Source organism: Sinocyclocheilus anshuiensis, unplaced genomic scaffold (assembly GCF_001515605.1).
Source record: "Sinocyclocheilus anshuiensis isolate Anshui unplaced genomic scaffold, SAMN03320099.WGS_v1.1 scaffold300, whole genome shotgun sequence".
In the NCBI taxonomy this organism is placed as follows: Eukaryota; Metazoa; Chordata; class Actinopteri; order Cypriniformes; family Cyprinidae; genus Sinocyclocheilus; species Sinocyclocheilus anshuiensis.
Window position 1 is genome coordinate 638271 of NW_015557379.1, and position 22989 is coordinate 661259.

A 22989-nucleotide genomic window follows, 5' to 3' on the forward strand; every position below is an offset into this window, starting at 1 on the left:
CTGGAGGACTTAGCAGGAGCCAAAGTGTCAGGACGATAAATTAACTCTTTGTCAGGCAATGTGGGAGAAAAGAGCAGGTTCTGTGACTCACGCAGGATGTCTGTGGAATCAGTGCGACACTTCACGAATGAAGCAATGATGGGAGATGAATAGTATGATTGTGATTTTCCCCCATTTGAATCCAATTTTATTATCATTTAATCAGTTTGAATAGTTTAAGTCTTATTTCTAAGCAAGTACGCCCGTGTTCTGTAGCCGTCAGGTTACAAAATAACATGAGCATGAACTTTTTATTGTTCATCATCAAAATGTATATATATGCTTATTTATCTCTCTGGGAAAGTTTAGTTTTTTAGGTGTTCAAGTTGTAACTTTCAGTTTCTTTTTTCACCGTTTTTGATCTTTCATTAAATTGTCTGGGCCTGAATGATAATACTGTTCGAAGGTTTGGGGTCATTAAGATTATTTAATTATTTTCAAAGAAAGAAACAAATCATTTTATTCAGCTAGGATACATTAAATTGATCAAATGTAACGGTAAAGATTCATAATATTACAAAAGATTCTATTTCAAATAAATGCTGTTCTTTTGAACTTTCGATTCATCAAATAATTCTGAAAAAAATATGTATCAGTTTCCACAAAAAGATATTTAACAGCATGAGTGTTTTCAACATTAATAATGTTTCTTGAGCAGCAAATCCATATATTAGAATGATTTCTGGAGGATCATGTGACACTGAAGACTGAAAATTCATCTTATGCATCACAGAAATAAATTACATTTTAAAATCAATTTAAATAGAAAACAGTTATTTTAATTTTTAATAATATTTCACAATATTACTGTTTTTACTGTATTTTTCATCAAATAAATGCAGCCTTGGTGAGTAGAAAAAGACTTATTTCAAAAACTTAAAAAAATAAATAATGACAATAATGTATATCTGTGGAATTTATTCCTATGTCATCCCTAATTTATCCCTATGTTTGGCCTAATCAGTATATTATAGGGCTAAAAATTTAGAACAGCCCATTTTTATAATAAAACATGTTTCAGATGACACAATGCTGGACAATTATATCAACTGTCCACATTGGGACCACAAGATTTTAAAAAAGTATTTGAATAACTCAATGTTACAGTAAATAAAGTACAGTAATGCCAAACTTTTGATACTGTCAGTATGTCATCTGATCCAGCATGCTGTGGTTCTGCTCAAAACATTGGCTATGGTGAGTCATTTCTGTCTTTTATCACGTTACGGTGATCTTCAGTGGTCTCCGCTAAAGCAGGAACATCTCATTCCTGTTCTCTTGACCCTGACATGACAGTCTGACTGTATTCTCACACATCAATGTCTCTGCTCACACCACACACAGTGCATCCGATGGAGCAAATTGGGAAATGGAACTTTAAGAATTGAAAGTTGCATTTTTTCAGTGTTGCTTTGTTAATATCCACCAGAGGGTGCTATTATAGAAGAGGAATGGTAATGGTTCTATATTTCCTGTGATTAATTGTTGTCTAATACCTTGTAGATATTATTTTTCAAAGTTGTAAATAAAAGATTATTGGAGTGTGTTTTACAAGAAAATCCTAATTCAGCTTCATGTTGTGCCTTTGTAATTGTAAAATTTACCAGAAAATTCTGAGTGAAATTTGTTTCTGCCTATTTTGCCTATTCTGAAATCTTTCTTCTGGTGAGTTCAGAATTATCCCTATTTGTTTCCACTAATGTCAAGTATCATTAGTGGTGTTTGCTATTGATCATACTTAAGGGTTAAATCCTTAACCCTATGTATAAATGTTCTGGCATGCAACATGTCCCTCAGCGTTTGTGTTATAGACATGAATGAAAAATTGTGCAACTTATTATGAAGAGTGACTGTGATTGGGCAAGCTCTACTCACATTTTCTTCAAAACATCCAGTTGTACAATGATATAGTTGTGTAATTGCTGCATTAACGCTCATGTGACTGTGGTCTGCTTGTTTTGAAGCTTTTGGAGATGTGCAGATCGGTGAAGGATGATGCGCTGAAGGTGGTCGATGACTTCAACATCCCGTCCTGCTGTATCCAGGCTCCAATCGGTGGAGTCGCCTGTCCCAGGACCGAATGGGCCTTCAATCCGCAGCCACAGTATCCCAGCAGCACCCAACCACAGTCTAAGCTCTGAAAGAGAGAATGAACATGGCTTTATGAGGATGTGGAAGAACGATGGAGTGATGTCAGGTTGCTGGATGTTCTTTCACATTGGGTCGGAGTGATGAGGGACTAATTGGAGGTGGTCAATGCACTTACGGATGCATAGTTGATGTTTTATGATTAAGCATCATGCGTTGTGCCAATATGAATGGTAGAACTTGCAGCTAATGGGCAATGCCTTAAAACATTATATACACTATAGGCATGACACTACTTTTTCTTGTTCACTCTTAAAAATAAAGTTTCCAAAGGGACGGCAACAATGCCACAGAAGAACCATTTTGAGTTCCACAAAGAACCTTTCGGTGAAGGTTCTTTAAAGAACCTTTTGCTGGAGTAAAAAACATCTAAAGAACCTTATTTATAAAACGGATAGTTCCGGTCCTTGATTCTGATTGGTTGAGCCAAGTTCGAAGCTGTTGTAAATTACTCTACAAACATATACCTTTGTTTACATTTGTGTGTTGCTCGGCAAATACTTTGTTGGAACCACAAATGTTTCTGAGGAACTACATTGTTTGGTGCAAGAATAATGTTTTTATTCATATCATTACACTTTATTTGCTCTGTTTTATTTTGTGAAACCTTACTACGTATATGGAATAACCGTTTTATAAAAGCAATAAGCCCCGTGAAGCCGTGGTTTACAGTGAATTTATAACAGCTAATGGGGTTCGCATCGTGCCTAACAACGCCCCTGTTATAAATTCACTGTAAACCACGGCTTCACTGGGCTTATTGCTTTATTAACATTCAAAGAACGTTTTGTCCAATAATGTTCCATGGATGTTAAAGATTCTTCATGGAAGCAAAGATGCCAATAAAGAACCTTTCATTGAACATTTTTTTTAAAGAACTATTTTTCCTAAGTGTGAAAAACATCTAAAGAACCTTATTACACTATAAAGAACCTTTTGTCCAATGGAAAAGTTCAATGGATGTTAAGAGCTCTTCAGTGCCAATTAAGAACCTTTATTTTTAAGAGTGTGTGAAGAAGGGAATTTCAGTTATACGAGTTGCACATTATGTCTATCATACACTTCTATTTTTTCCCCCTTAAATTCTTCAGTGATTTTAGCTGAAACGATTTCAAATAAACACCAGCCAAAACTCTCCAAACACACTAAACATCTTGCACTTACAGAGGTAACAGCTGTAACAGCATAAAGAAGTGCCAAGATAAAGATAAAGCCCAAATAAAATTAGTCATCACATGACACACAGATATTGAATATTTATGCAACTGCACATACATTGAGTATCAGTAACCACAATAATAATTTATTACTGCTGCTATAGTTTTTTAATGCCATTATCAACTGCCATACATTTACCTTTATTTACCATTTGAGCCAGATAAAGTTAAACAATTTAGGTATGATCTGGTCTGGGTCTTCAAAGGGATGTCCATTTATGCTTTTGTCATACACTAAGTTTGGACCAAACTACTAATTAACTTGAAATTCAAGTTTTCTTGAAAAATGTCCTTATCTGTTTTAATAGTTTTTTTTTTCCAGTTTGTTAATTTCTTACTAAAGTCTGCCTAACACAGCAATTCTGAAATATTCTGCAAATAAATTGCTGCATTCCCTGATATTTCCAGGTTTTCTGCACTTGTCAATGTAAACTAAGGGAAGACTGGATATTCACTGGCTATTTAGTTATTTTCCTAATTGTCTTTGTGTTGTCCTATTATGCCACAAACAGGGGATAATTTAATTAATAACAGAATAAAATGTGTACCAAATACTTAGTTTGGCAATTGTAAACCTGGTTTGTTTTGCATGCAGCATTGTTTCAAAATGCTCATGATTCACTTGTGACTTGTGATCAAACATTATTCAACGTGAAATATATACCACAGAAGAGACTAGCCTGTGCAAAAGAAGAACTATAGTGCTTTTGTTCTAGTTTAATCTAAAGTGTTTGTGTACATTTAGAGCCTGATGGTGTGGTTTGAGAAGATCCCAGCCCTGTGGGTTTGGCCATCACAAGCCCATCCCATGTGGGCGTGGCTTCTCCGCTTCACTGTGAGGGTTCACTTGAGTAAATAGACAGCAGAACAACTTGCTCTCTCTGCGTAGCAGACGCAAGAGAGTGAGCCTCGGCGAGGAAGTGCACTTAAGAAGACACCGAGACAAAAGAGACCATTCAAAACAATCCTGTGGACAGTTTTCACACAGGATCGTATATGAAGGCTGCTCCAAGGGAAACAAATACATCGAGAGATTTAGAGCCATCGATTGCCTGCTATTGGAATTGTGCTGTATTATTTCCACTTTTTTACAGCACTTTTTTTTTTTAATCTCTGGATATTTCGAAATTTACTCTTCGTTTTCATTTTGTTGTCTATCGCTAAGATGATGCGTTAACGCGTTTTTGCCGCAGCGGATATGTCTGACACGTCCAGGTGAGTTCATACGCGCGTATCGTACAGTATGCCGGCTTTCTTTAGGACAACTCTTTTGTTTGCACTTTTTATTTTTTGCACTTTTTATTGTCTTTCAGAAAGGATTGCATGTTAATAATGTACGCGTTTTAACATTTGATCGGCGTGATTTAAAACCCATTAAGCTGTTTAGTAAAATCGGGTTATTCATTTGTTTATTTGTCAAGATCACCTTGCATTATTTTTCGTGTTGATATTTTATTCTAGCGAAGCATAACGCGCAAAAAAAAACAAAGTTGCGAGCGGCGGCGAGGGGGAAAAAAGTCGCTTTACGTAGCGTCCAGCCAAACAATGTCGCAAAGACAACAAAAGTTGAGATGTAGTAGAGGAGTCCACTCCCCTCAGTGGCCCGTACGTGTTGACATTTAACCAGAGTGAATAATTTAACTGTTTTGCAATGGGTAACGACTGGCACCTGTTTGCTTTGTTTTCTTTTCCGTTATCCACTGAAAAATAAGTCAAAGTACGATGAAAACCTGCGGTTGTTGTTGAAGTTCTACAGATGTACGCCAGGCGATACTCTACCAACGTGTGTAAAAGACCTATTTATTCGCGCTTTACTTTCGAAATGAGACTCGAACTGTTCCCGGCTGGAAACAATGGCGATTTGGAACGTGCCGTGCGATACGTATTTTTTTATTATTATTGTTTGTTTATTTATTTTTAACGATCGTCAAATCTATCGGTCTGTTGTTAGACCGATACTCGCGTTACTTTGCGCTACTGTCTGTTTGTCTGAGCACTTGGAGGCGTCGACGCGCTCCTTTTAATAGGAAACTTTGTTTTGGTGCGCATGTTATTGTTTCGCCGCCGCTCTCTCGTTGAAAATAAATCGCTATAAAACTCGCTCAGTACCGATGGCTGACAGTAGAATATTGAGCACAAGTGAAATTAAAGAAAGAAATAAAGGCGTCGCGTCAAACTCCCCGCTCGTACAGTACAGTATTCATTAGCTACTGTCAGTAAAATGCTGACAAGTGATACTGAAGCAAGATATAAAGAAAGCAACTGCGATCCAGTCGCAGCTTGGGCTCCTACGGACTATAAAGTAGCCTACTTATTAGTAGTGACTAACAAGTGCACGGGCAACAAATACAGCGGTAAGTGATACTACAACAGCATGACGCAGTTTGTTTTATTTTTATTTTAGCTTGTAATTATTTTGTGTTTTATTTCTGTATTTGCCGCTGTTTTGTCATGGTTGCTCCGCGGTTTGTGCAAACCGGCATGACTGACGAAGCTGCACTGGTTTACGGAGAACTGCGAGATGTGTTTATATTTTAAAAAGCGCGACATAATAAACCTGTCTAGACCAGGACTATTAAACAAAGTCGACGTCGTGTAGATTCCGCTACAGCGCGATCTCGAAGTGCCGTGCGGTATTCGACGCGACGCCTTCGCGCGTTCTTCAGTTTTATCCCAAAATGTAGTGTTTTGCTGTAAGGAAGAAATAGGAAGTTGAAGTGGAGCTCGTTTGTGACGCACTTCGCCGGTTGTAGCGTTGTACTTTTTCATAGCTAATCGCCACGAAATAGACTGGAAATTCAAAACCCCCTGCCAACCACCCACACAATTCCTCTTCGAATCGCCTGCAAAAGATAGTAATGAGTGTTTTGTTTGTTCTGCAGAGAGCAAACGCTGGCCAATGGCCCGGCCTCGCGGGGAAGCGGAGAGAGCGCCGGTGGCGGAGCTGTCTTGCGCTCCGGGCACTTTGACTTCCCTCAGCCGAGCGATGGGGACCCGTTAAGGGGAGGGATTGCCATGTCAAATAGTCACCAGTCGAGGTCACCGATGTCCCGAACCTTCTCCAGGTCCTCTAGTGGCTATTTTTCCGTCGACAGCGATTCTATGCCAAGTTCCCCGCTAATGCCCAATATTTCCGAAGCGCAAGACGGCCAAAATGATGGTAAGAGAGCCCCCTGGAGAAAAAAAGGCTCTATTTTGTGGTGTGTAAACACGACACTGACGCGACGAACAGCGAGGCATCATAACGGTTTTCTTTCAGTGGATTAGTCCGTTAAGAATTGGATCATTTCAAATTTGAAGCCGGCTGCGGATTTCCCGCCATTGTGTGACTGAGCTTTGAATCACACGCGCGCTCTTCTATGTTTTGACGAAATTAATCATTTATAATGATTGATTTTTGGATCATTTTATGGCGATTAAAGTAAATGATTCGTTAAATTGTGAAATTTTGAATGCTATCTAAAACGAGGCTTTATTCCCAAGGTCAAGGGGCAATTTGGTTTTGGGCCCCTGGGGGTCAGTGGACAGATATATAAAACATAGATTTTCTTTAAAAAAAATTATATTAGTGAAAATGTAATACATTAGTTATATGGTAAACATGCTAATCAAACACATTAGAAAATGTTGCCAAAGAAAATCTAGCCATTTTTTATATAGAGGAGGGGGTTCCTTGGGTCTGTGAAGTAAAGTAAAATAAAATAGACAGTCCAAATAGACAATGACAGATTGTACAGGTGAAATAAAGGTGCATAAAAATATTAATACAGTCACATCTGACTGTTTATGAATGTCATCCCTATAAGTGCTTTGGATGTTTAACTTGGCTCTCAGTTTTCCACATTAGCGCAGTGATAAGCATAATGTTTTGATGCTTGGCAGTGCACTTGTCTCGAGAATCTCTTCCAGAAAGCATGTTCTTCTCATTTAGAAGCAGCACAGATCTGCCTAAAGCGAAGTCGACTCATTCGTCTTTGTGAAAGCTGCTCTGAAAGAAGTAACCTGCATTTCCTCTGTTAACATCAGACTGTTCACTGCATTATGTATTCTGAAGCATGCGCTTGCACGTACACGAGCCTTCAGCTTGGTTCAGTCACAATATCTTGAAACCCGGTGCACCTGAGACGCATGACCACAGCGTGTGACCCATCTTCTCATAATGCCTCAGATGGAGTTGGCTGATTTGCCTGTTGTCTTCTTGTTTACCTTCACAGTCACCGAGGCCTCAAGAAAGCAGTCAGAGAATTGGCCTTAGTGCACGCAGCCAAAATAGACTAGCCTGTCTTTTGTGAAGGCTAGACACGAGATCCAACCATCTCTGTTTTCCCTATTGAGAGCCTGGAGATGTGAGATGGCGATAATTGTCTTCCTGTAGCCACTCTTAATGGCGAAGAGAAACAACAATAACTTATCAGGGCTCTCATCTGTTGCTCGCTCGACAGGAGAGTTCCTCTACCAGTGGCCTCTTGTTTATACCTCTAGCTGCTGCATTGTGCTGGCACAAGGTCTTGAATTTACACGAATGAACTCTGCCCTTTTTGAGCACCTCTTGTGGGTCAGACGTCTTATTCTGTCCAAAGATAAATGAAGATGAAGAGAGTTACGGTGTAGTAAAGGCCCGAGAGAATGAGGTGAAAGTGTTGACTAAAACTTTGAGTGATATTTGAGATATTGTCTGGTTCAGTTCATATAGGTCTAGCGGAGTTGTGAAAGGAAATGAGTATCCAATGGTCCTAATATGATTGAGCATGAGAAATAACAGTCAAACAGCTTCTCGCTTGAGTCATAGCGCGAGATCAATTTGAGTTCAGACAGAATTTGGGTGATATTAGCGTACCGCCTCATAACCTCAGCTATCGTTCAGCTACTGTCTTACAACCGACAACGTGTAATTTTAGCACTGTTAGCAAATACTTAATCATGATAATGGCTGTGGAAAAACCAAACCAGAGGTTGCAGAGGTGGTTGTTTGCACCAGACGATGGCATGCGATATACAGGAGTAGAAGTTTGTTAGAAAAGTTGCAAACAGTGTCAAACAGTGTTTCTTTTTTTCATGAAATTAAGCTTATTTGGATTCTTAATCCTGGCTTTCAGCGTGACCGTATGAAGACAGCGTTAACTCTGGTTCTTGAAAGAAGAAAAAACAGTAGAGGGATGAATTGAAATAAGAAATGTCTTGATTTGTAGTTGTTTTACTGCTTGTTTAAAGTCCATCCTCAAGTGTCTAAATATGACGCGGCCCGCTATTCTTAATCCTGGCCTTCACAATTCAACTGTGCACAAAAACTTGTTTTCATAATCTTTAGCCAAAATGTAATAACTTTAAACTGATATTTTCAGATGATGTCACAAATGATTCCTATTGCATGATTGCAAATAACTTTTCAAATAAAAAATAAAACAGATTTATCTGTGATAGGCTCACTTTTATTTTGGACTTTTATTTTATTTTTTTAAGATAAAAGGGACATTACAATATATATATAAATACATTTTTTTATTATTATTATTATTTTTATTTAATTTTTTTCATTTTTAAATCACCTAATATTAGTATTATATATTTTTTAAATGTGTCCACCGTAAAAAAATATTTTTCAAAGTTGTAAATGATTGGAAGGATTATTGCAATGCATTTTACAAATATATAAATATACTGTATATATATACTGATATACAATAATTAGAAAATCTGGAATCTGAGGGTGCAACAAAATCAAAATATTGAGAAAATCGCCTTTAAAGTTGTCTAAATGAAGTTCTTAGCAATGCATATTACTAATCAAAAATTAAGTTTTGATATATTTACGGTAGGAAATTTACAAAATATCTTCATGCAACATGATCTTTACTTAATATCCTAATGATTTTTGGCATAAAAGAAAAATCGATAATTTTGACCCATACAATGTATTGCGGTCTATTGCTACAAATATACCTGTGCTACTTATGAATGCTTTTGTGCTCCAGGGTCACATATTATGAATTATGTTTAAATTCAGTGTATTTGTTATTAATTGTGCTATTGAATAGCAATTTTACTAGCAAATGAAAATTGTTTCTACACTACTCTAGTGTTTTGTACTGCAAAATAAGTTTTTTAGTGTTCTGTATTGCAAATAAGTTTTCAATTAAAAAATAAATCAGATTCATCTTTGATAGACCTACCTTTACTTTGAACATTGTCATTTCGTTAGTATTTTTAATGTTTGAATCACCTTTAAATAAAAAATATATATATTTTGTGATACAAAATATTTTTTGCTCATATTGCTCATCCCTATCATTTGAGGTTTGAATGTCTTAAAATTGAATTCCCTTGTCTTTCGCAGAGGTATGGTCTGCCGAACCTAGCCACCAGCACGTGCAGATGGCAGCACCTGTCGGAGCCATGGGGCCGGAGATGGCGGTCGCTCGGGAGCTGCGGCGCATTGGAGACGAGTTCAACCGTCTGTACTGTCAGGGGGTGAGTAATATTGAGGTGACACCATAGGATCAAGCGCAGGAGATTGATGATGAAATATTTTCACTCGCTAGAGCAACGACTTTCTTTGTTTGTCCAGGGGAGCTGGTTTGAATTTGCGTTTGGAAGCCTCCCCCTCTCATATCTTTATGAGTTTAAATCAGGTGTTGCAGAGAGGAGTGCGCATACGAAAGTGGCATCGCAAGTCTCTGCAGATCAGGGCCTTAATGAGGGAAATGTTTACTCTGTCTCTGTAAAGGGAGCTTTATTTTCATAACTTGTATTTCTTAATGTTGCATCACTTCAGCAGCAGTCAAGAAATCAAGGTTCTTCATAAAGAATCAAGGCTGATATGGTGTTCACACTTTCGTCTTTCATCATCTCATTCTCCATTACTAGATTATACAATCATCAGTAACCGTTAATTAAAGGGTTAGTTCACCCAAAAATGAAAATTCTGTCATTAATTACTCACCCTCGTTTTGTTCGAAACCCGTAAGCCCTTCGTTCATCTTCGGAACACAATTTAAAGATATTTTTGATGAAATCTGAGGGCTCTCTGACCCTCCCATAGACAGCAAGGTAACTACCACGTTCAAGCTCCAGAAAAGTACCAAGATGATCGAAAAAGTAGTCCGTGTGACATCAGTGGTTCAACTGTAAAATGACGTCATCACGCCGGATCTGGGTCAGCGCCGCCACACGCTCATGTCATGATACTGTCGTGAACGCGTGTCCACAAGTGACGCAGTAGAGACGAAAATATGGAATAAAGTGTTATTTTTGTTTTCTTTGTGCAAAAAAGTATTCTTGTAGCTTCGTAACTTTACAGTTGAACCATTGATGTCACACGGACTACTTTGTCGATCATCTTGGTACTTTTCTGGACCTTGAACGTGGTAGTTACCTTGCTGTCTATGGGAGGGTCAGAGAGCCCTCCGATTTCATCAAAAATATCTTAAATTGTGTTCCGAAGATGAATGAAGGTCTTACGGGTTTTGAACAACACGAGGGTGAGTAATTAATGACAGAATTTTTGGTTGAACTAACCCTTTAAGGGATTTATGATCCCTCTTTGGAGTCTCACTTTTTATTTGTATTTTATTAGAAAAAATTATCCAGTAGTAATATGGAGTAATATAAAAATTAGCACCACTATATATGAACTTAATCAAATCAGTATCAGGTATTCTGCTTAATATTCATACTGCAATTACCATGCATCAATCAGCAATTATTACATTAGATAATATAGATATGACGTAGTTAGATTAATGTCCAGGGCTGTATGACTCAAGTTATATGACTCAAATATAGCCATGCTAGTACAGTATGTCCACCTTTGGTTATCTAGATGAACATGCAAACTTGTTTTCACTGTATGGTGATGCTGCTGGCTCTGATAAGATTCTGTTATTGTATTGGTTAAATCTGAGATAATTAATACCTCCGTTGAAGAATTATTGCCTTTCACCTCTTGGACTCCAGTACTGTGTCATGCTTCCTGTTTGGGCAGCTGTCCAGTTGGACACAGTTCTGTCTGGTAGTATTTGTGTTTATTATGTTGTGTCAGGCCTTACGCCCTCGACTTAGCTTGTTATAGATTTGGAAACTAGCGAATGTTGCTTCTTTGAGGATTTCAAGTTGAACAGCTTCTCGTAGCCGCTCTCTGTAGGAGTGTAAACAGACAGAGTTTTGATTGAGGTCGTCTCTGTGAGCTCCGCATGCAAATAGAGCCTTATCTACTCCGGCTATCGTTGTCTGGTTATTGCTGCGTAAAATTACCTTAGTCATTGTTTAAGTGAGTAAGGCCTGCAAACCTCTTGAAAGATATACCTGTAGGCAAGAGCCCAGACGTGCTCATAAACAGCTCAACGGTATATTTATTAGTGGTGCTTGTTAAGGCAACAGTTACGATTTATTGCTCATACTTGGGGTTAAGTGTGTGAACAAAAGTCTGACATTATGTTTTAAGCTTTTTTCATAAATTTCCATCTTCTTACATACATTTACACCATTTTTTTCATACACTACCCATTCAGAAGTTGGGTAAGATTTTTTAAAAATGTTTTTGAAAAGTGCTCACCAAGGTTGCATTTATTTGATCAAAATACTTAAATATATTTTTACAATTTAAAATAGCTGTTTAATAGCTGAATTTTCAGCATCACTACTTCAGTCTTCATTGTCACATGATCCTTCAGAAATCATTCTAATATGCTGGTTTGCTCCTCAATAAACATTTATTATTAATATTGAAAACAGTTGTGCCGATTAATATTTGAAAAATAAAATCTTACTGTCCCGAAACCTGTGAATGCTAGTGTAAATAGGATTTGTTCTTCATTTGATTGTTAAGCTATGTCTCATACTTCACTCTGCCTGTGGCAATTTTTTTTGTTTTCAAAGTTTTTTTTCACTTAAAATAATATCCTTCCAGAACAATCACATGTCTTCAGAGAGATATGCTCTTATAGAATGCTGCATGACGCATTTACTGTAAACAAGTGCACTTGATTCATCAGTGATTCATTGTTGCTGGACGTGTCATGTTTGGCTGATTCTCCAGACACACCCTGTAGTCTACTCAGAGGGCATGTTCAGGTTTAGGACCCCAGAAGGCCATTTTTAAAGCAAAAAATGAGCTTTTAGGCTGGAAAAGTTTTTTTGCACCAAGTAAAGATTTTGAGAAAATAGCTAGATAGATTATAATGAATGAAGGGGCATGAGAAAACTGCTGTTGAACAGGCCTGAGTGTTTTACTTGACTTTTTCACAATACTTTTAAGCTTCCTTGTATATCCAGGTCAGAATTGTGAGAAAAAAAGTCAGAATGGTGATATAAGAAGCCATTTTTTATTTCATGGCAGAAACAAACAAACAGAATTGCCATATGAAAGCTCAGAATTCAGAGAAAAAAGTCTGAATTTTGGGATGTAAACTCAGAATTCTAAGGAAAGAAGTAAGAATTTAGGGATGTAAACTCAATTCTAAGGAAAGAAGTTAGAACTGCGAAACGTAAATTCTGAATTCTAAGGGAAAAAGTCAGAACTGTGGGAAACTCAGAATTCTGAGGAGAGAAGTTAGAACTCTGAGTTTATATGTATTTTAATGTTTATTTTGTTTTATTCTAAAGCACGGCTGGTGTATAATTTTGGTCATTTTACATGTTGAAAGAATGCAAAACTCAAAACTCATCTTGAAGCACAGTTAAGAGAGGATGCCAAGTCCATTCGAATGTTATATCCATTTAATGAATCACAATGAGCAGCCCTAACATTACAGGAGTGTGTGCGTGACAACAGCCTCGTACAGCGTCTGCCGTGTTTCAGAAGACTCAGGAGGAGCAGAATTCATCCCAACCCCCCCAAACTGCCCACTTCTCTTAAAGACTCAGACTAATAGCCCTGGTGGAGTTTCTAATAGGCTGAGGAGTCATCTGAAGAGAGAGAGTGAATCACAACAAGCAGTCCTAACATTACAGGAGCTTGTGCGTGACAACAGCCTCGTACAGCGTCTGCTGTTTCAGAAGACTCAGGAGGAGCAGAATTCATTCCAACCCCCCTAAACCACCCTCTTCTGTTAAAGTCTCAGACTAATAGCCCTGGTGGAGCCCTAATAGGCCGAGGGGTCATCTGAAAAGAGAGAGAGAGAGGAAAAAAAGAGGGAGGGTTGCATGGCAGAGCTGTATGCGTCTGGGACGGCTCAGCTTCATTATGTTTACCCTGCGGTTAGGCTCTGGGCTCTAATTATGCAGCGGGTCAGTCTCCTCAGCGCCATAGAGACGCACTCGGGCCTAGCGAGAGCCGCTCACTGTCAGGGTCAGAGAGGAAACGGCCTGCCAGCACTCCAAATGGATGGGTTGGACTCCACGCTTTTGTTTGTTTCTCTTCTCACGTATCTGTGATGTAACTTCGGGAGTTTGTTTGAGGTTTTGATGCTCCTGTGTGTGTGTGTGTGTGTGTGTGTGTGGTTGTGTTTGTTTGTTTAGATCATGTTTGTTTGACCTCAATACAGTACATTTTGGAATAACCGATTGGAAAAACTGTCAATGAATTGAAGTACTTCCACATTTGAAATGTCGGATTAAACAAAAATCCTGAAAATTCCATTTGAAAAAAATCTATTAAACATCATGACTTTCATGATAAATGGAATAAAATATGAATGGTTGTAGCTTCTATGCTGCTATGTGGTTGCTAGGGTATTCCAAGTGGTTGCTAGGTTGTTACTAATTGGTTGACAGAAAGTAGCGATTAAACTACGATGTAGACCAGTGGTTCTCAACCTTCAGGGGTTTGTTTTGGGTTTTGATGCTCCTGTGCGTGTTTGGATATTTAGTCCACAATTGGTTGACGTATATATTTTGATTTTTGGAATAACTGATTGGGAAAAATTGTCAATGAAATGAAGTATTTCCACATTTGAAATGTTGTACTTAAAGCTGGTGTCCATAACTTTTGGTGTAGTGGTTAATAAATAGAACTGCGTGCGTCTTGCGGAAGAACATTGTAGCTGGAGCTACTTCTCTCTGTTTATGTCTATGGCGAATCACGCAGGTACTGGGCTACTCCGCAGCGGTACCTACCCGAACCGGTCTAAAATAGTCTGAATATAAACACTTATTATAGGTGTACCGTAGTGATTCAGGACAAGCCAAAAACACTGTTTGGAAAATGGATTCATGTTGTACTCGCTTATTATATACATTTTGTACATTTTGAAAACAAAAAAAAGTAGCTTTAACAAAAATCCAGAAAATGTCACAATTTCATTAAACATTTGACTTTATGAAAACATGCTATCTTGTCTGTGTAAAGCTCATTTCAGAGCACTGCTATGTGGTTGCTAGAGTATTGAAAATGGTTTCTAGGGTGTTGCTAAGTGGTTTATAGTGTTTAACTTAAAGGGATAGTTCACCCAAAAATGAAAATGTAATGTTTATCTGCTTCCCCCCAGGGCATCCAAGATGTAGGTGACTTTGTTTCTTCAGTAGAACACAAAGATTTTGTACTCAAACCATGCAGTCTTTCAGGTCTTTCAGAATCATGGCTTTGAGAGTCATAAAACATACACAAACAAAACCAAATGAAACCCTGCGGCTCGTGACGATACATTGATGTGTAAAGACACACAACGATTGGTCTGTGCAAGAAACTGAACAGTATTTATATCGTTTTTTTTACCTCTGATTTTCACCGCAATGTCTGAACTGTCCTGTGTGCGTGACACGTCTTCTTCTTGCTTTACGGCAGACTTAAGTGCATTACCGCCACCTATCTCTCAAATGGACCATTGACACTATCTACAATCTCAATTAGGAGTGTCCTAAGTCTCCTAGGTCCATTTGAGAGATAGGTGGCGGTAATGCACTTATAAGTCTGCGATCTGCCGTAAAGCAAGACGACGACGCCTCACACGCAGGCTGAAGAAGGCGCAAACGCGCTCAGGACAGTTCAGACATTGCAGTGAAAATCAGAGGTAAAAAAACAATATAAATACTGTTCAGTTTCTTGCACAGACCGATCGTTTTGTGTCTTTACATATCAATGTATCATCACGAGCCGCAGGGTTTAATTTGGTTTTGTTTGTGTATGTTTTATGACTCTCAAAGCCGTGATTCCCATCCACTTACATTATACGACTGACAGACTGCAACGATTTGAGTTAAAAATCTTCGTTTGTGTTCTACTGAAGAAACAAAGTCACCTACATCTTGGATGCCCTGGGGGTAAGCAGATAAACATCATATTTTCATTTTTGGGTGAACTATCCCTTTAAGTAAATTATAATGTAGACCTTTGGTTTTCAAACTTTTGAACCTTTCTGACCCCCATTTTCCACAATATTTGAAGTCCCAGTGAGTTCCATTTTTTGTGAGATATTGTATAAGGATTAAGGATAAGGATTTTTAAAAAATTATTATTCACAATTTCTACTCAATATTTTAGAGCTTGGCATAACTAGAAAAACATTATCTTTTCTGTAGAAATGTCAATGTAGTTGTATAATTTGTATTCATTTACACCCCCTTTCCAGGTCTAGAAATCACACATTAAAATTATGCTTAAGGACATTTATAATATCCTCAAGTCTCTAAATATGACCTGGTCCCTAATTCATTGTAAGTTTATGAGATTTTTTGGCTCGTTTTATCGTTTTAGCTTAGAAAAGCAATATCACACCTCTCCCACTCAAGATGCTCGATTTGAGGTATTAGGACGAGTTATGTGCCTAATAACGTCTAACACTTTGTGTTAGGGATTTGAATAAAGCCCTTACAGTAAGTATGAGGAATATTAATAATGATGCTTGGCACCAATAAAAAAAATTTATTAAGAAAGACTTGAGCAATCAAATCTCTTTTGGCAGCCTTGTTTATTAAATGCAGCAGCGCAAGAACTCAGTGTGAGCTTTCCGTTCGAGTTCCTCTCATAAATAGAAAGATAATCAGAAACTTCAGCTGGGATTTATTGGAGACCCTATAATTGTCCTGGATGTGCAGCGTTACAAAGTCTGTTTCCAGATCGTTCGCTCTCCTCAGCACTTCTCCAGCGCTGGCTCTGATGGAGGAGTGCTGGTGTGACATGCTAGCACTCTGTTAGTAAGCACCGCGCTAATGCAGAGCAGATGTCTGGCCACAGAGCTGCTTGTTGTTCCAGCACCACTAATGTCTGCATCTCGCCCTGCAAAATCGCACATGACGGACCTTTGTCAGCTCTTTGCATCAATGCTCTTTTGTTGCAGGCCTCTTCCCTGGAGAACTGGAGTCATGCGGCTACCTCTCAGGAGGGGTTTGCATGTGTTTATGTCCGAACATGCTGCAAACTTACGGTCTCCCTGAGGGTTAGTGCTGTTTGAGTGACTAGCAGTGAGTCAGAATCTCAACTGTCCTTTCTGGCGCAGCTGGAATGAATCGTTGGATGCTTCTTCGAGTAGATAAAGATGCTTCAGTTGACTTTAAGGCCCGTTCACACCAAAGAAGATAATTGTACAAATTCGATGAAAACAACACAAAGAAACAATATTGTTGGAATCACATCCAGAGTGATTTTATGAACAATAAAACATTGACAGCCAATCAGAATCCACCTGACTTTAAAGAGCTTGAGCATTTAAAGTGGCAGATGCCAAAACTGCAGCACATGCTTATGTTACACTGAATATTATCGTGCATTGGTGTGAACACTAATATAGTTATATGTATCATTATATTTATCGTTCTTGGTGTGAACATGCCTTTAGTCGGGGTAGATGTTATATTTAATATGATATGGATGAAAATGTGCAAGGGTTAGAAGTACAGTGCATTCAGTATGTTTTGTGGTGTAGTTTGGTGGTAAATTACAGTAGTTTGGTGGTAAATCTGTGAATGTATTAGCAGCTCACTACAGTCTGTGAGGATTGTTTTGCTGGGGTCTGGCTTTGTTGAGTTGTGGCAGCTCTGTTTTTCTTGCATGTGGTCGCTGGGTTTTTTTTCCACGCCAGACTCCATTGTCCCTGCGAGATGAGTTAAGCATGCCACTCTTCTTCCCCCGTACGCTCTCTCTGGTCGCCCCCCGTCCCACAGTACAGATAGGACTCTAGATAAACACCATCTTTTGTGTCAAGATTGTTTTTAAAGCTAACAGTGATGAATTGATCCCAGATGGAGGAGGCGAGAGTTGATCTGTGTCGACTCAAAACGGGCTGAAATAGTAAATAAGTCTGTGTTTTTCCGCAGCGGCGCATGCACTAATTGTGCCTGATTAGAGGGATGCGCCTCTGTCATTTTACTCGATCTGCAGTGTCACACTGGTTTTGAAGACACGCTCACCACAACCAAGAGCCTTTTCGTGACCCGCTTAAGTTGTGCATGCAACACACAACTGCGCTTTCGTAACAGCATATGAACGGTTATGTAAACTAGTGATAGACCAATAAATCTTATGCTGTTTGGCTGTTTTTGGGTCATCATATCTGTGTCCAATTAATGGAAGTATTAAATCTCCCTCCAAATTTTTAAACAAAAAGTTCCGACTTGGAATTCTGATTGTGTTTGAAGCTGATTTAAAATTTTACCATCCATAAGGGGCTTGTAACACACTTAAAATGTTTGATTACAGTCAGATAAAAACAGTAATTTGTCCTTTTTAAATGTCATGTAAATGCTTTAGTGCAGTTGAGATCGTGCCAGTGGTTTTTGCAAATGCGGACTAACAGACCTAGTATATAATGTGAATATAGCTCGGCTTCGTACAGCATTTATACATTATCATGTATTTAAAAATCATTTCGTTTAATCGCACTACAGGCTATGCATTGTGCACTTGATATTAGTGCTGGGCGATATAGCAAAAAATTTAATTCTAAGGTCATCACACATGAAGTGTATGATGTGTGTACACATTAGTATATAAGTGTACACATGGAGTAAATGTAAAACAATTGTAAATATCTTTGCAGAAACAATGCATGAAATATGAAGGCAACTATTTTATAAACTTGTCTTAAACATATCCTATATGTTCCAAAAAGTCAAGGCAGTTCAAGTTCAAAATGGCAAAGTACTGTATAACACCAGTAGTATGCTAAAAAAAATAAATAAATAGAATATATATATATATATATATATATATATAAAAGCAGATTTTAGCCTGTCACTATCATGCAAACATTAAATATCAAACATACAGTAGTAGTTCTTTACAGGTTTTTCATTGCACTGCACTGCTTTTCCATTGTTTTTCGGTGTAATCGTGCGCTTGACGGACATGTTTGAACATCTAATCTTGTGCAGCGTCTCATGCATGAAGCAGAATTTTTATGTAATTTTGTAGCATTGGTGTATTGTCAAAATGTCTAATTGTAACTTCGCTAATATTTTTACTCAAAACCGTGATTCCTTGATTAAAAAAAAAAAAAAAGGTAAATGCAAAAGATTGTTTGAATTAATCACCCACCCCTGCCGGCATCTCCGTGGTTGAGGAGATTCCCCGCTTTCATGTTAATCGCTTTGAGTACCCAGAAAAGTGCTATATAAATGTAACTAATTAATTAATTACTATCTTATTTATTGCAATGGCAATCCTACTCGGTTTATCGCTACTGGCCATTGAAAACCCATATCAGTTAACAGCACTTCTTCAGATCAAGCTTCCTGCATACCCCTTGTATTCGGTTCACCTAAACTCAGTGACCTCGGGAGTTATTTTGTTGTGGAAATCATTGACTCGCAGTGATGCGTGGTTTAGCGTTGACTCACTCAAGTCCAAATGAATGTCATGTGAAAATATGCAGCATTTGAAATGAGTGTTTCTCTTTGAAGCACGTTCGGTTTGAGCGCCACAGTCCCACTGACTCATGATTCTCTTCTATAACCATACACACACACACACACACACGGTGAAATCTCCCTCCATTTCACTCCACTTCCTCCTCACCTGTTTCCTCTGGCTGAATACACAATCCTTCCATGGGCACGTTGTGATTTTTGGCAGGACTTTTACTGAATTAAAAGCTGTTTTTTTCACTCTCTGTCTTTGTTTGCAAAGAAAGTGTTTTATGACAGGGCCTAATTTAGACCCCATGCAGGTCAATTGTATACATAGACGCACACCTGCCTTGATTCAGTGATTTAGTTAATTAATGAATGTGTGTGTGTGTGGGTGTGTGTGTGTGTGATAGCCAGGTGAATCGGGTAATTTCACCGCAAAACCAAAAGAAAAAAATTAACTAGATTTTGCATAAAGAAAAAGCAGAAAAAGAAAAAGGCCTTTTTTGTGACATTTTGTTTTTTAATGTGACATTATTAGTATATATATATATATATATATATATATACACACACACACACACACACACATATATATATATATACACATATATATATATATATATAGAATTGTAAATTATTTAAATGCTTTATATAAATATTATATAAATAATTTGGTTTACTAATTATATAAAATAAATAATATAAATGAGTAATTATATAAATAATTTTGTTATTTTGAAACATTTGTGTTTGGATTGTGGGCTGAAATACCAGTTTTTATGAGATTCTCCCGGGAGTAGATTCTTATCGTGGAGGTGAGGATCACGCCCCGGCCTGCTGTTTTTCATCCTCCTTTCATTCTCTACAGGAAAGGCTTTTTTTCTCATCTTTTTTTCTGGCTTGTAGAGTGCGTTTCCTCACGAGTTCCTGCCAGTCTCCTGGGGGAAATGCCCTCGCTGCTTATCGCAGTCATTCAGCATGCTGGGTGAACGCAGCGCAGAGCTGCAGGCCAGAAAGAGGCCACCTGGTTCAGGTCAGCCGCTGCCAAATCTCACAGACTCGGAGATCACCGGATAACCTGGCAGCTGCTAGTTCCTGTATTGCGTTTGTTGTAGATCTGACCGGCGTAAAGATACTGTAAATCCCTCAAAGCATCAAGGTCTCAACTTGGTATTTCATGTGTCAACGTGGTGCAGAGTGTCACGGTATAGGCTGAAGGACTTACCTGGGCTGCTCTTTACTGTAAAGATTAGCAGCTGCGAGTCAGAATGATTTCAGCATGTGCGTACGTGCGCTAATATGTGCTCAAAAATAGTAGATTAGTAAGGTAAACAGTGTTATTTTTAGCATTTAGCTCTAAATTCGACCCCTTTTCTAAAAAGCATTTTAGCATTTAGGAAATGTATGTAATTAATAGATGCAACATAAGAGTTAGTGTACTATGCTAAAATGCTTTTATTCAAGCTAAACCCTCGATTTAGAGTCACATCGCTATGTTTGTGCCCTTAAAAGCAAAATTACAGCTATGAAATGCTAACTGTATTATTTATATATTTTATATATATTATTTTGATAACAATTCCAACAAATGCAATATAGCTGCAGTGATAACGTATTGTTGTAAGCCAACCTCTCAACAATACGTTAGCATAACTCTGGTTCCCTCGATGAAAAGCCAATAGGATTTTTCATTGGCTTATGGGTTATTGCTGAAAATAGGCTCTGTGGCCAACAAAATAATCTCTATGATAATTTTCACAAAGGAACACAACTTATGAATTTTGAAGCTTAAATACAGTCGCCAGAAGTAAAAAGCTAAACATAGGCTATACAAACAAACTACATGCTACCATTTAGCTTCTGACGACTCTTTCAGTCTTTATTTATAAAAATTTTACCTGGAAGTTTGAGTTACATGGCAGGATTTTAATGCCTCTATAAATAAATAAATAAATAAAAAGGTCATAATATTTTGAGAATAAAGTCGTAGCATTGTGAGATTAAAGTTAATATATTTTGAAAATAGTCAAAATTACAAGAATGAAGTCACAGCATTGTGAGATTAAAGTTGTAATATTTTCAGAATAAAGTCATAGCTTTGTTAAATTAAATTCCTAATATTTTTAAAATAGTAAAAATTACCACAACAAAGTTGTATCATCATGAGAATAAACTTTGTATATCGTATTAGTATTTGTAGTCCCATTTAGCCACTTGTTAACAACTTCCTTTTTCAAGACATGTAAAGCTTAAAAAATTTATTTTATGGTGTAGAATAAAAGATGAAAATGTCTTGAGGTTGTCTTTACCAAAAACCTTATTTCAGCCCAAAAACCCATTGACTTAAACAATGAAACCAGATGTGCAAAATGCTAACTCGTTTTTGGCCTACAAGAATATGCCATCCCTAAAGGACATTGGGGATCCAGCACCTTTTTCTTGTTAGCTGTCAGCAGCGGTTGTCTATTTGCATTATACTATGCTATTTGATTTTAATAACATGATTCTCAATTAAATGCCTTGTTTTTCTCTCATCCGAACAGGCCGGTGCAGGCGGGAACAACGCGGCCCAGCTGCGCGCTCCCAACGAACACGCCATCATCATGTGGATGAACGACCTTATCGGACGTGTAGTACAGTTTTTCCTGCGAAGGAGATGATTGACACATTGAACGCCCAGCAGACACGTAGCAGACATGTAGCATCGTACATCACCCCCTCACCTGACTGTAAATATGTACATAATAAGGGATAACAGCAGTGCTGCTCTTCCGCAACCTCTCCGGGTTTTGGCGTACAGTTTTGGACCTGTCGGGATGTGTGCAGACCTGGACGGATACATAAATCGGGAACCCTCGGCCATCCATAGACTGACTCACAGCAGAGTTTCCTGCGTTCACATGGAAAGCTGAGCCATTAGATGCTGTGTTGACGTGGAGGTTTTTGTTGAACCCCATGTGGAAAACGTGCCTTCATTGCCTGTTTGCCCTTGACACATCTCTCTTTTTTGTCTTTACCCTGTCTTTTTCTTTATTGCTTTTATATTTATTTTCACTGTATTTAATTTCTACATTTTGTGTATAATTTCATGAACGTGCACGTTAGTCGATCAAGCGATGATATTAGTGGTTCTGCCTGTCCCTCATGTGTTCATTGGCTCCAAGTTTGCACTTGCGATTGGTTTGCATAGTCTATACAAATCAGATAGAATAGAACATGATAAACCCCAAAACAGAAAATGAAGTTGGAATTTGAATGAAATTGCAATTGAAGACATGACTTAAAGCATCAACAATATACAGAAATTTGACCTATACCATTTGCATGATGATTTACCTTTAGTCAGTCTTTTTCTTGGATTTTACATCGGAAATGCATTCTCACTTTGAAGCCAGATAATTAAAGTCCTTTTCACATGACTCACATTACATCGGGAAACTTTGAAGCACCGAGCTACTGCGTTGTAACCTTTGTTACAAATAGGAGAGACACATTAATATTTATTAGGTTATATGATGTTCACTCAGTAGTCTGTATACTGATATGGTCGCCGTGATTTTGCCAAGTAAGACATGTTCCTGCATCAACATCTTTAGTTGATCCTGGATCAACATAACTGTCCAAAAATATAGACTTCACCCAATCCCTACCCAGAATAGAACATGATAAACCCCAAAACAGCAAATGAAGTTGGAATTTGAATGAAATTGCAATTGAAGACATGACTTAAAGCATCAACAATATATAGAAATTTGACCTATACCATTTGCATGATGATTTACCTTTAGTCAGTCTTTTTCTTGGATTTTACATCGGAAATGCATTCTCACTTTGAAGCCAGATAATTAAAGTCCTTTTCACATGA

At 37.9% G+C, this 22989-nt stretch overlaps 2 protein-coding genes across 3 annotated transcripts in view; both read left to right on the forward strand.

Moving 5' to 3' along the window:
- The window catches only part of LOC107679162 (acyl-coenzyme A oxidase-like protein), a 58003-nt gene extending 55530 nt beyond the window's left edge, over positions 1–2473 (forward strand). Inside the window, exon 12 of the mRNA XM_016474641.1 lies at positions 2004–2473. Within this exon, the coding sequence (XP_016330127.1) occupies positions 2004–2180 (177 nt within the window). The 3' untranslated portion in view covers positions 2181–2473. The remainder of the gene's footprint in view (positions 1–2003) is intronic.
- bcl2l11 (BCL2 like 11) lies at positions 1324–22772 on the forward strand. Of its 2 annotated transcripts, XM_016474644.1 has the most exons (5): positions 1324–1334; positions 4407–4619; positions 6287–6564; positions 9739–9872; positions 21668–22772. In XM_016474644.1, exons 2-5 carry the CDS (start codon positions 4603–4605, stop codon positions 21782–21784), a joined length of 546 nt encoding a protein of 181 aa, XP_016330130.1. In that variant the 5' UTR covers positions 1324–1334; positions 4407–4602; the 3' UTR covers positions 21785–22772. The 2 variants fall into 2 exon arrangements, with proteins under 2 accessions (XP_016330130.1, XP_016330129.1); XM_016474643.1 differs by lacking the exon at positions 1324–1334 and having other exon boundaries at positions 4285–4619.
- Positions 22773–22989: the final 217 nt, after the last annotated feature.

Bases quoted from the DNA above. Each gene is read 5' to 3' on its own strand.
- bcl2l11 (XM_016474644.1), top strand. The intron at 6,565-9,738 runs GTAAGAGAGCCC...TGTCTTTCGCAG, and splicing joins GCAAGACGGCCAAAATGATG to AGGTATGGTCTGCCGAACCT. The intron at 9,873-21,667 runs GTGAGTAATATT...TCATCCGAACAG, and splicing joins ACCGTCTGTACTGTCAGGGG to GCCGGTGCAGGCGGGAACAA.